The sequence below is a fragment of the Scyliorhinus canicula genome, chromosome 2 (assembly GCF_902713615.1).
Source record: "Scyliorhinus canicula chromosome 2, sScyCan1.1, whole genome shotgun sequence".
In the NCBI taxonomy this organism is placed as follows: Eukaryota; Metazoa; Chordata; class Chondrichthyes; order Carcharhiniformes; family Scyliorhinidae; genus Scyliorhinus; species Scyliorhinus canicula.
In genome coordinates, this window is record NC_052147.1 from 153,092,591 (window position 1) to 153,105,794 (window position 13,204).

A 13,204-nucleotide genomic window follows, 5' to 3' on the forward strand; every position below is an offset into this window, starting at 1 on the left:
ATTTTCTAACGCCATTTGTTGTTTCTGACACTGTCTCCAGTGACGATGAATGAACTGGGAGCTTTCTCTGTGCTGGTTGTTCAGACGATTCGCTGCCCTAACCCCCCTCCCTGGGTTGCTACAACGTTGCTGACATTTCATCTTCTCTTTAAGCCAAGCCACGTTGAGCTCTACTTCGAAGCTCACAGCAGTTCAAAGGTCCTGACCTCCGACCGCACGCTACAGAAGCTACAGACCCCGAAGTTAGATCAGGTACATGTTGTCGGGGGCTTTGATCCATTGGGGGTTTTTTGTTAGTTAATCAGGAGTTAGAGAATCATGATGGTTGGACAGTAGTTAAAGATACAGATCAACGGGAAAACTGGAAGAGAGACTGGTCGCCCCCACCTGCGCTGCCCCTTCGGTCGCCCCACCCCCCCCACCCTGCTCCGCCCCTTCGGTCGCCCCACCCCCCCCACCTGCTCCGCCCCTTCGGTCGCCCCCCCCCAACCTGCTCCGCCCCTTTGGTCGCCCCCACCTGCTCCGCCCCTTTGGTCGCCCCCACCTGCTCCGCCCCTTTGGTCGCCCCCACCTGCTCCGCCCCTTTGGTCGCCCCCACCTGCTCCGCCCCTTTGGTCGCCCCCACCTGCTCCGCCCCTTTGGTCGCCCCCACCTGCTCCGCCCCTTTGGTCGCCCCCACCTGCTCCGCCCCTTTGGTCGCCCCCACCTGCTCCGCCCCTTTGGTCGCCCCCACCTGCTCCGCCCCTTTGGTCGCCCCCACCTGCTCCGCCCCTTTGGTCGCCCCCACCTGCTCCGCCCCTTTGGTCGCCCCCACCTGCTCTGCCCCTTCGGTCATGCGCCTTGCCACCGAGCTCCAGGTGCCGAGGCTGTAAGCTGACTGCTTGCTTTCCATTCTGATTCAGGAGACCTTAACGAGGCTATTGAGTGACGATAGTTCATCCTTTGCAGGAGAGCTCAGGCAGCTCAAGGAGGAACATGAGAAACTGTTTCACAAGTGGATGCTGCAGACACAGTGAGTAGAAGATACAAGACCCTCGATTGAATGATTAATGTGTCTGAAAATGCAGTGTCCAACACTGCAGCACAGTTAGTTATTCAGCTGTTCATCTGTTTCCTCTTTTTCTCTCTCCTCTCTTTCCCCCCCCCACTCCCACTTCTAGATTGGGATTCAGTCTCATCTTGTATGGTCTTGGTTCCAAGCGGGAGTTGCTGGAAGAATTCCGCTCTACGATGCTGGAAGGGACAGTCCATGTGGTGGTGAATGGATTTTTCCCGAGTATTACGCTTAAATCAGTGAGTATCTGCGGAGCAATGACCCTGAAGTCAAACCAAGAAAGCTGCTGAGGGAGAAGAAGTCCAAGGTTTTTGATTTTACCAGGACTGAACTAAGAGTGAATCCTGGACAGGAGGAACCCTTTTCGCCCAGCTGCCCTGTCAGGGAGAGGAGAGGCTGGGGGAGGGGGCTGGACCTTGTGGGGGATTGGGGTGAAGGTGTGGGGGTGAAGTGTAGGGAGCGGGAAGGATTTGAAAGGAGCGAGGTGGGGGGGACGGTTTGACTGTTCAGAGTCACAGTGACATGTTAACCGAATGTTTGTTTGTGTCGCAGATTCTGAACTCTGTAACAGAGGAGGTTTTGGAACATGAAGGTAGCTTCCGTAACCCCGTGGATCAGCTCAACTTCATCATCAGGGCATTTGAAGAGGGTGTGTATCTGCAGAGTATGTTTACAGAGGGTGCTACAGACCCATGGAGGGATCTGTGACCTGTGGTGTGTTTAGGGGAGGAGGGGCGGTGGAGCTGTGTGGAAGGGCCTCACACTGTTGGGTTTTGGAGAGTATTTATTTGTGTGTTTCTCGCTGTCAGATTCCACACTGGATCTTTATCTTCTCATCCATAACATCGACGGACAGATGCTGCGAGGGTGCCGGAACCAGCAGATACTGAGCCAGCTCAGTACCATTCCTGGAATCCACCTCATTGCATCCATTGACCACCTGAATGCCCCTCTGAGTGAGTAACCTTGGTCTGTCCTGCTGTGCCCCAGTGGGTGGGTGTGTGTGTGTGTGTCTGTGGGTGCACACACACAGGGTTCAATACAACACTTACCCCTGTATGATGCCTTGAACCTCGGTGGGTTGGTGAAAGTGTTTTCTGGTCTCTGGCTCCCTGCTCTGGGCAGACAGATCGTCAGTGCTTCCTCTCCGACCACACCCTTCTCTGCTGCCTTGACGATGGGGTAAGAAGGCCCAGATCGATTGAGGAAAGGCCATGGAGCCGGTAGATCTGGGCTCGAACATGCTGTCTTCCCTGTTAGAAGGGGCGGGATGGTCTACAAATGGCAAACTCCGAATAACTGGGTGAGCCCCTGTCTATGATGGGGCTGAACTGGGTGGTTACAGGGGGTGGGGGCATTCTGTAGGTGTGTGGGGGCTGATGGCGTACGCCTCTGTGTTCGGGAGATGTTCGGGGTTTGGGTGGGTGAGAATCCTCTCTCTGGCTTCAGGAGACTGTCTGACCCTGTTGTGTTGTGGTTGCTGTTTGGCAGTGTGGGATCAGACTCGAAGCTGTCTCTTTAACTGGCTGTGGTACGAGGTGACAACCTTCAAACCTTACACCGAGGAGACCTCGTACGAGAACTCGCTCCTGGTGCGACAGTCGGGAGCCTTGGCACTGAGCTCACTGACTCACGTACTGCGCAGTCTCACCCCCAACGCCAGGTAATGGGCTCAGGCTGGCAGAGGGGGGCAGTGCGCTGACTGAATCAAGGGGGGGGGGTGATGTGGGTTAGGGAGCGTGAACATGACCCACGAATATCCCGTGAGTAGACGCTGAATGTGAACCATGCAGTGGGAATGAAGTTTGCAAATAATCGCGGGGAGTGGGGAACTCTGAATTCTCTAACCAGGAAATGTTGAGGAGGTTGGGCCTGTGCTCATTGGAGTTGAAAAGAATGAGGGGTGATCTTATTGAAGCGTAAACAATCTTGAGGAAGATTGGCAAGTTAGATACTTGAAGAAATCTAGAACTAGGTGACACACTTTGAAAAGAAGGAGTCTCTCATTTAAGACTGTGATGAGGAAGAATTTCTTCTGAGGGTCATTAAGCTCTGGAATTCCCATCCTCCAGGGAGCAGTAGAGGCTGGGTCAGAGTCCTAGTTTTACAGCACACAAAGAGGCCCTTTGCGCCTGTGCCAACCATCAAGCACCTATATTCCAGCACTTGTAAGCTGTGGCATTTCAAATGCTCATCTAAATGCTTCTTAAATGTTGAGGGTTCCCGCCTCTACCACACTTTCAGGCAGTGAGTTCCAGATGCCCCCACTCTCTGGATGATTTTCCTCACATCCCCTGCAGACCTCCTGCCCATTACCTTAAAATCTTATCTACCTATCCTGCTGCCTTGAGGGATCTATGGACATACACCCAAAGGTCCCTCCGGTCCTCTGTTCTTCCTCACGTCCTCCTGTTCATTGTGTATTCTCTTGCCTCGTTAGTCCTCAGAAAGTGCATCATCTCTCTCTTTGCAGGGTTAAATTCCATTTGCCACTGTGCCCATCTGACTAGTCCATCTACATCACCTTGCAATCTACGGCTTTCCTCCTCACTAGTCCTATACCACCAATTTTTGTGCCATCTGCAAACTTGACAATCATACCCCCACCCCTCCAAATTAATGTGCACCTACTGACGACAAGCAATCCACCACCGATCCCTGTAGAGCACCACTGGACACCAGCTTCCAGTCACAAAAATAACCAGTGGCCATCACCCTCTGCCTCCTGCCACTAAGCCAGTCTTGGATCCAGTTTACCAAATTGCAGGATCCCATAGGTTCTTACCTTCTTGATCAGTCCCCCCCCCGCCTCCCCCCAGACAAAGCCATGCTGACTGTCTTTGATTAATCCTTGCCTCTCCAAGTGGAGATGAATTCTGTGTCTCAATGTTTCCAACAATTTCCCTACCACTGATGTTAGACTGACTGGCCAATAATGACCTTTTTGTTCCCTCCACCCCTCTTGAATAATAGTACCACATTAGCTGTCTTCCAGTCCTCTGTCCTCTGGCACCTATCCTGTGGCCAGAGAGGATTTGAAAATTAGCGTCAGAACCCCTACAATTTCCTCTCGCAGCAGACTAGGCCACGTCTCATCTGAGCCTCGGGGATTTATCCAATTTTAAGCCCACTAAAACCATTAATACCTCTGCACATATCTGCACTTCTATCTCTCCCTGACTGTTTGCGTGCCTCCGTGCACCCGAACAGGCGCCGGAATGTGGTGACTAAGGGATTTTCACAGTAACTTCATTAGTGTTAATGTAAGCCGACTTGTGACAATAAAGATCACTATTATTATAGTACACTCCCAGCAATGTGATTGCCCCCTTTTTGTTTCCAGATTCTATCCATATGGCCTCATTTAAGGTGAACTCTCTCTTTTTCTCTTCTTTCTCCACCCCCCCCCCCCCCCCCCCTCCCCCGGCCAAATTAGTTTAAAATACCCCAAACAACACTCCCCGCAAGGATGTTAAACCCATTCCGGTTTCGATCCAACTTGTGCAGGTCTCCCCTTCCCCAGAAACCATCCCAGTGAACCCGGAAACTAAAGCTTCCCCCCTGCACCATCTCTTCAGCTTCGTATTGATATGTTCTATCCTCCTATTCCTATATTCACTGGTAATGGCACTAGGAATAATCCAGAGATTACAACCTTTTGAGGTCCCGCTTTTCAGTCTGCTACCAGCTCCCTAAATTTTATTGCAGGACTTCATCCCTCTTTCTATCTATGTCATTGGTACCAATGTGAATCACAACCTCTGACTGTTCACCACCTTCAGAATGCCCTGCAACTGTTCAATGATATTCCTGGCACCAGGTAGGCAACACACCATCCTGGGGTCACGTCTGTGTCCGCAGAAACGCCTGTCTGCACCCCTCACTGTTCAATCTCCTACTTGCTCTTCCATTCGTAATCCTCCCCCATTGTGCCACCACAGTGCCGCGAACCTGGCTCTGGATGTAGTCTCCATAAGAACCGTCACCCTCACTGTTTTCCAACATAATGGTTCTCAAGAGAGATGTACTCTGGGGCTTTTGCGACTACCTGCCTGCCCCCCCCCTTCTGACTGCTTATCCATTCCCTCTCTGACTGCACTTTGATAAGCCGCGAGCTGACCACATCTAAAAACGCGCTATTCGCCAACCTCTCAGTCTCACAAATGCATGGCTGAGCCTCCAGCCGACACTCAAGCTCCGAAACCCAGAGTTCAAGCTGGTCAAACCACTGGCACTTCAAAGGAGCGTCTACGAATTCCCATATGTTGCAGGCAGCGCAACACACGGGACTGAGTCTCCCCACCAAACTTTAGTTAAAAGGCTCTTACTGTAAATTTAGACCCAGTAGAAATTTATTTAAGATTTTTTAAATGCTAAAACTGTTTCCTTCCCTTAACGAGGCTTTTTAAAAAAAAAAAATTTAGAGTACCCAATTCATTTTGTTTTTCAATTAAGGGGCAATTTAACATGGCCAATCCACCTGCACATCTTTGGGTTGTGGGGGCAAAACCCACGCAAGCATGGGGAGAATGTGCAAACTCCGCACGGACAGTGACCCAGAGCCGGGATCGAACCTGGGACCTCGGCGTCGTGAGGCAGTAATGCTAACCACTGTGCCACCGTGCTGCCCCTTAACTTGACTTTAAAGTGGAAAAAACACCTTGCCCACGACCTACCCTGTGTGTTGGGAGTACTGTGCTCTGATCCGCTGCTCCCTCACAAGTCAGCTCCTGTTGTTGTAACTTAACCATTGTTATCTATATTCCTCAGTCGTTTATATCAATTTTCTACACTAGATCCTTCCTCCTTTTCTCCAAATTCCCAATGGAGCCACTCTGTTCAGAAGTCACTCCTTTTCGGAATCCCTCTGCTGCCCGCCCAGCTCAGGCCACTTTGCTTTTATACTATTCCCAAGATCCCAGCAATGACACCTGGTTATTAGCATCTATTCAAAAGCAAATGCTTGCAACTGATTGACCGTTAGCTGCCAGTGGTAGACAGTCATGATTGACAAGGGAGTTGAGGGTTATGGGGGACAGACAGGAAAGTGGAATTGAGGCCACAATCTGATCAGGCTTGATGTTGTAGAATGACAGGGCAGGCTCGAAGGGCTGAACGGCCTACCTACTCCACCTAGTTCTTGTGTTTTGACATATTCTCTGTTCTGCCGCAGGGGAATATTTAAGCTCCTGGCTCAGTTTCAGTTGGAGAACAAGGATAACCCAGGTAAGGGGCTGGTTTAGCACAGTGGGCTACACAGCTGACTTGTAATGCAGAACAATGTCAGCAGCGCGGGTTCAATTCCTGTACTGGCCTCCCCAAACAGGTGCTGGAATGTGGCGACTAGGGGCTTTTCACAGTAACTTCATTGAAGCCTACTTGTGACAATAAGCGATTATTATTATTAAGGGTGGGAAGAAAGTGTGAAAGGAAATGGGTGGGACGGTACAGGAGGCGACGGAACGGCTCAGCCAGCCACTGGTTCATGTTCTGTGGAGGGGCAAGACTTGCATGAGCCTACAATATTTGCTGCCAGTCCCAACACCATTGCCTGCATTGTCTTAAGCAGGATGGTGGTAAGGGGCAATTTGGCGTGCCTAATCCATCTACCCTGCACATCTTTGGGTTGTGGGGGTGAAACCCAACCAGACATGGGGAGATGTGCAAACTCCACACTGACAGTGACCGGGGGCTGGAATGAACCCGGGCCCTCGGTGCTGTCAGACAGCAGTGCTAGCCACTGAGCCACCGTGCTGCCCCACAACTGCCACTCTTGAGGCTTGGACAGTGCATGGCTATCTATTGTGTTTCTCCCAGTGTTGGCTGCCCAGGTTGAGCCTTTTAACTGGGTCGTTAAACTGGCTATGTGACTGTGTCTCTCCCTTTTGAGTAGGATCCCACTAAATTCCAATCTTTACCCTCTTTTCCTCAGGCATGTCCTTCCAGGATTTCTACCAGCGATGTCGTGATGCTTTCTTGGTGAACAGCAACCTCACTCTGCGAGCACAGCTCACTGAATTTCGAGACCACAAACTCATCAGGAATAAAAAGGTAGGAAACAATCCACCCCACCTGAGCCAAGTGAGGAACCATCCCTGCCATGTACATACCTGAGCCAGGTGGACAGCATGGTGGCACAGCGGTTAGCACTGCTGCCTCACGGTATCAAGGTCCCAGGTTTGATCCCAGCTCTAGGACACTGTCCGTGTGGTTTGCACATTCTCCCTGTGTTTGCATGGGTTTCACCTAAATTAAAAAAAAAAAAACACCTGAGCTAGGTGAGGAACTTGTCTCCCAAAGCAGGATTCCTGCCTATTATAGCTCTCATCCAATTATAGCCCCAACAGTTTTACAAAAATAAATGGTTACCATTACTGAGACTCTTTTAATTCCAGATTAATTAAATTTAAATTTTGTATTTTTAGTCTATTGATGTGATCACTACGTCATTGTCTCCTGTTACATTCATGGTGCTTGCAGAATATCCATGGTTAACTTGTAGCTGAAGACTGTTTGAGTGGGTCAATGTCTGTTGGATTAAGTCTGCTGTTTGGATTTGCCAGGGTGCTGATGGTGTCGAATATCTCATCATCCCTGTCGATGTGGCTACACTCAGCAACTTCCTTGAAACGGAGGATAGGGCGACCTAAATTGAAGGGATGGATCCCCGGGAATCCCGATGGCTGCAGAATCCCAGGAATGAGGAAATTCCTTGCCCCAATCACTAGAACATCTTCAGTGCCTCGTGTTCAATGTGAGGGGTCAGAATGGAGATCTGCACTCCAGTGAGCCTTGCTTGTTTAGTATCCGGTAACCAGGTTAACCCTCCCTCCTATATCTGAGTTCCTGGAGTGAGAGCGCCTCGGTTTAGAGGGTGAGTTTCCAGTGCTATTCCCCTTTGGCAGGCTGATATTTTGGGTGGGTTGTTGCCCAATCTGCATGGATATTCTGTGTATTTTTTTTTGCTCCAGAATGTTCCACCTGATGTTTAAAACCTGGTTATTTTGTTTACCGACTTCACATACCTGCTGTTATTGGCAAAGTTTTGTAAACCGATAAAAATTTCTATTAAAAGATGTTTCTCAATCTGCCACAGACTGCTTTGCGAGGCATGTTGAATTGAATTTCTTTACTCTCCCCCGACTCCCTTCCCTCTCTCTTGCCGAGCTGCTATGTATGCAAGAGATTCTGTGCTGATGAAATGTATTTAACCTCTTTCTGCTCCCTTGTTCTCACTGAACCTGCTGATGGTCCCATTGCTCTCTGCTTTTGTGAACTATTCCTCTCCACACGTTCTTCCCCTCCTATTAACACCATCCCCACTCCGCTCAAAGAAAATCTCCATCCTCACCAATTAACCCTCCCCTCCATCTCTCATTTCTAAGTCTTCGAACTTCCCAAGTTTGTGCCCACCTTTCCCATAACTTGAATCTTTTTCAATTGGATTTCCTGCACTACCTCGGCACTAGAACCTGAGGGCCTCACGGTAGCATGGTGGTTAGCATCAATGCTTCACATCTCCAGGGTCCCAGGTTCGATTCCCGGCTGGGTCACTGTCTGTGTGGAGTCTGCACGTCCTCCCCGTGTGTGCGTGGGTTTCCTCCGGGTGCTCCGGTTTCCTCCCACAGTCCAAAGATGTGCGGGTTAGGTGGATTGGCCATGCTAAATTGCCCGTAGTGTAAGGTTAATTGGGGGATTGTTGGGTTACGGGTATACGGGTTACGTGGGTTTAAGTAGGGTGATCATTGCTCGGCACAACATCGAGGGCCGAAGGGCCTGTTCTGTGCTGTACCGTTCTATGTTCTAGAAGGGAACTAGTTGGTCACAAACGATGTCTGCTGTGACTGTGGTAAATTATCCCCCTTGATATTTCCTTACCTGCTTGCAGCCTTTAATACAGTTCGATCACAGTCTTTCGCCTGGTCCAATCACGGGCAGGGAATCACCAGCCATATCCTCTCCATCGCCGAGATCGTCCGTTTCTGCCTCAGCTCATTGACGGGAATCCTCATCCATGTTTTTGTTATTATCAGACTCGCCACTTTGATTCAAATGCTGTTCATGAACCTAAACTCATCCAAACCTGAGTGTACGGGCAACACTCGGTTCACTCACCATCCCTGTGCTCGCTGACCTACATTGGCTTTTGGTTCGACAATACTTCTGATTCAAAATGTGCAAACCCTTTCATGGCCCTGCCCCTTTACATCTCTAACCTTTTTGAAACCACAATTCTAGCCTCTTGCCTGTTTTCAGCACTGAAAGCTAACGCGCAGGTGCAGCAAGCAATTGGGAAGGCAAATGAAACGGTGGTCTTTATCGCGAGAGGATTTGAGTACGGGAGTAACGTCTTGCTGCTATCGTATAGAGCTTTGGTGAGACTGAGCCTGGCACATCGTGTACAACTTTGGTTTCCTTACCCAAGGAAGTCTTGCCACAGGAGGCGTGCAGCGGAGGCTCACCAGACTGATTCCTGGTGAATCTTTGGAATTCTGTATCCCAGAGGGTTGTGGAGACTCTGTCATTGAGCGTGTTCAAGACTGAGATTGATAAGATTTCTAGATATCAAGGGGTATGGAGATAGTGCGGGGAAGATGATGTTGCGTTAGGTCAGCCATGATCTAGTTAAATGGCAGAGCAGGCTCAAGGGGCTGAATGGCCTCCTGCTCCTGTTTTCTATGTTCCTGTCTGTCTGCAGCTGTGCCTTCAGCTGTCTAGATCCTAATGTCTAGAATTCACAAACTTTTCTGCCCATCTTTCCTCAGGACGCTCTTTAAAATCTAACTCTATGGTCATGCTAATGCCTCCTTATGAGGCTCCAGTGCTTTTGTTTAATAGCACTGCTGTGAGGTGCCTTTGGTTGTTTTACGACATGAAAGGTGTTTGTGCAGCAGACGCATGCACAAGCAGGTTGTGTTGGAGATGGAAGAGCAATATTTGTGACACCACCTGGGGGCAGTCTATCACCATTTGGTCCAGTGAGTACATAGCCAAAGTTATTGAATAATACCTGTACACTGAGAATGGTGGAAACAATCCCATGACTGATTGGAGCTCTGTGCACTGACTGGATGCACTGGGAGCAGAATGTACTGTAGCAGCTCTGAAAATGTCACTGTGTATGGGTCACATTTTCATCTCTTTCACATCAATATGATTACCATGTCAGCCTGGGTGGGTTTGCTGGTAAATGGAAGCTGGAGCACAGGGAATACATTGACTTGCCCTCCCGCAATATTTAGAGTGTAACTGAGCATCAGACTATCGCTAGGTGAATGTCGGGAGAGTATATAGCCAAACACCAGTTGAGGGATGGTACCATAAATACAATGGAATATTCTCCACTTGCCTGGATGAGTACAGCTGCCAACAACACACGAGAAGCTCAACACCATCCAGGACAAAGCAGCTGCTTGATAACACAACGTCCACCAGCTTAAACATTCCCTCCCCCCACCCCGGTGTCACGGGGGCAGCAGGGTGTACCATCTACAAGATGACTGCAGCAACTCCTCTTTGACAGCACATTGGGGCCGCACGGTAGCACAGTGGTTAGCACTGTTGCTTCACAGCGCCAGGATCCCAGGTTCGATTCCCGGCTTGGATCACTCTGTGGAGTCTGCATGTTCTCCCCGTGTCTGCATGGGTTCCTCTGGGTCCTCCGGTTACCTCCCAAAATTCCCTGAAAAATGTGCAGTTAGGTAATTTGGACATTCTAAATTCTCCCTCTGTGTACCCGAACAGGCGCCGGAATGTGGTGACGAGGAGATTTTCACAGTAACTTCATTGCAGTGTTAATGTAAGCCTACTTGTGACAATAATAAAGATTATTATTACCAATCGCTTCTTGGCCTTTTGGCTAAAATGAATGTGAGGTCAGGTGTGATGCCTGGATCTGTTTCTCTTTTGGGGACCATGAATTGAATTCAAATTGAACTGGTTTTTTGGAGTGGGCAGGGAGCTGGATTAGGGGTTTGCGTCTGTCCACACTCTGAGTTCTGGCTTTGTAACTCTGATAAAAGTAATTTTTAAAAGATTATTATTATTATTATTATTACTAAACCCGCGGCCTCTACCTGAAAGACAAGGACAGCAGACATGTGCGACTATCACCTCCTTTGATTTCCCTTGCACGTCTCGCACCATCCTGACTTGGAAATATATCGGCTGCTTCTTCACTGTCGCTGGGTCAAAATCCTTAACTCCCTAACAGCACAGTGGGTGTAACTACCTTCTCAAGGGCAATTAGGAATGGGCAATAAATGGTGGCCTCGCCAGAGGCACCACATCGCAAAAACAAACATTTCTAAAACATACCAGATTTGTCACTTGTCATTAATTTTCTTCATTTCCATAATGTGGAGCTATTTCAGCTTTAGTTTGGAGTCAATATGAGATTGATTCATTGGGTGATTAATTGTAATGTGATGTGTGGGAGAGGCTGATCACTGTCAGGTTTTGAACTGGAGCCACTTGATCCAGCTTTGGAAGCAATGGGCCCCCGTGACGGCGTGTTCCCAGGAAGGAGTCGCACTGCAGGTACATCGTGCGAGAGTTTGGTGTCAGCGCAGAGTGATGAATTGACCGTAGTCAGGTGTAGACGGACCCTTTCGAAGAGGCTAGAATAGTCTCGTAGTTCATCTCCAACCACTTCCTGTTATTCTTCAGCAGCCCAACAACGTCGTCCAATTCCGCAGCGCCTTTTACATTTTTCTGTGGAAAGAGCCTCTCCCAAGTAACCCTTCCGTACTGCCAGATAGCCAGCATTCGGTCTGTTGTTGAATGCAGAACTCCTGCAGCTGTCAACTGCCCAAGTGCTGCCTCTCCTTCTTTGTGTCTTGCTCCCACCCTGTACCTTCATCCTCTCTCCTTCAGGGCAGGGTGATGCAGAACTAAATTGTATATCCCAGTTTAGTCAGTCATTGCCTAAACAGGCCCAGTTATTTTTACCAAAATAATTAATTACTCTGTGTTCGTCTTGGGGAATGAGGATAATTGCCAGTTTCTTGGTTCCCTTTTACCATCTCCTTTGCCCCATCCACCCTCGCCTCCAATAACAAGAAGCTCATTGCCTTCCACTGAGATTGAGATTATCTATTCATCTACCTCTGCCACTTCCCTCCCCTTCCCCACAAAGCCATGGTTTTCCTATCCTCACCCTGAACCCACATCATTATTTTGTTTCCCCCCCTTTCTCTCGTCCAGAAGCCCAGTCTCCTCCTCCTGATCCAATTCCACTAAACTGCTAATAATTTGACGTCACTTCTCCATGCCCTTTGACATTGCAAATGGTTCCCCCTCCTCAGGAGCTGACCCCCACCCCCCTTCAAATCTGCCTTAACTTCACCTCCACCCATCTATTTGATAAATCCACCTAACCTCTCTGTCCTTGCAAACTACTACCCCATCTCCAACCTCCCTTTCCTCTCCAAAGTCCGTGAACATGTCACCTGGACAAGCCACTCCAAGTTTGAAATGCCTCCAATTGGGTGCCCCCATACCCACTTTGGGTGCCGAACCGACCACAGCACTTAAACATCCCTAATCAAAGTCACAAATGGCATCCTTTGTGACTGCTTGACTCATCTTAATGAGACTCTTGTCTAGCTCCGGGCGTCTAACTCTTGCCTGGCAATCCGGTTTGATTCGGTACTTCAACAGAACCTTGGAATGTAATCAGAGTTCCCTACTTGAAGCGAGCAGGGGGCCATGGGTTTCCTCATCCCAGGAACCCTCGTCCATTTAGATGTTGCTATTTGGCTCTGAGGGCCTCTATCGCCATTGGAAACGAGCATTGTAGGCACTGTCCTGAAGCCATTAGTGTTAACAGTTATTCACATTATCGAGGCTGTACTTGGATGGATCCCTACAGCATTCATCGTCCTGCAATCAAAGGTCCATGAACCAGTCAAATATAGAAGGTGACTAGTTGCTGTGGTGATAATTCAGCCAATCACTAAATTAACTGGAGAGTGCTGGCCCCCAGGGAGGATTTATGCTTTGAGTGAAGTGATACCTGGCTAGGAATCCGAATGGTTGCCTATCTAATCGCAGCCTCTCACAGTGCACTGTTAAAGAGCAGATAAACATGTTGCTTCTGATAGCCTACCGGAGTTAATTTATTGGTGTACTGTTGTTGAGGCACCATTC

At 49.2% G+C, this 13,204-nt stretch overlaps 1 protein-coding gene across 1 annotated transcript; it reads left to right on the forward strand.

The window, feature by feature from the left end:
* Positions 1 to 45: 45 nt before the first annotated feature.
* LOC119962284 (origin recognition complex subunit 2-like) lies at positions 46 to 8,151 on the forward strand. Its single transcript, XM_038790271.1, has 9 exons — positions 46 to 252; positions 903 to 1,012; positions 1,161 to 1,293; positions 1,607 to 1,703; positions 1,864 to 2,010; positions 2,546 to 2,717; positions 6,228 to 6,280; positions 6,987 to 7,105; positions 7,618 to 8,151. Exons 1-9 carry the CDS (start codon positions 46 to 48, stop codon positions 7,702 to 7,704), a joined length of 1,125 nt encoding a protein of 374 aa, XP_038646199.1. The 3' UTR covers positions 7,705 to 8,151.
* Positions 8,152 to 13,204: the final 5,053 nt, after the last annotated feature.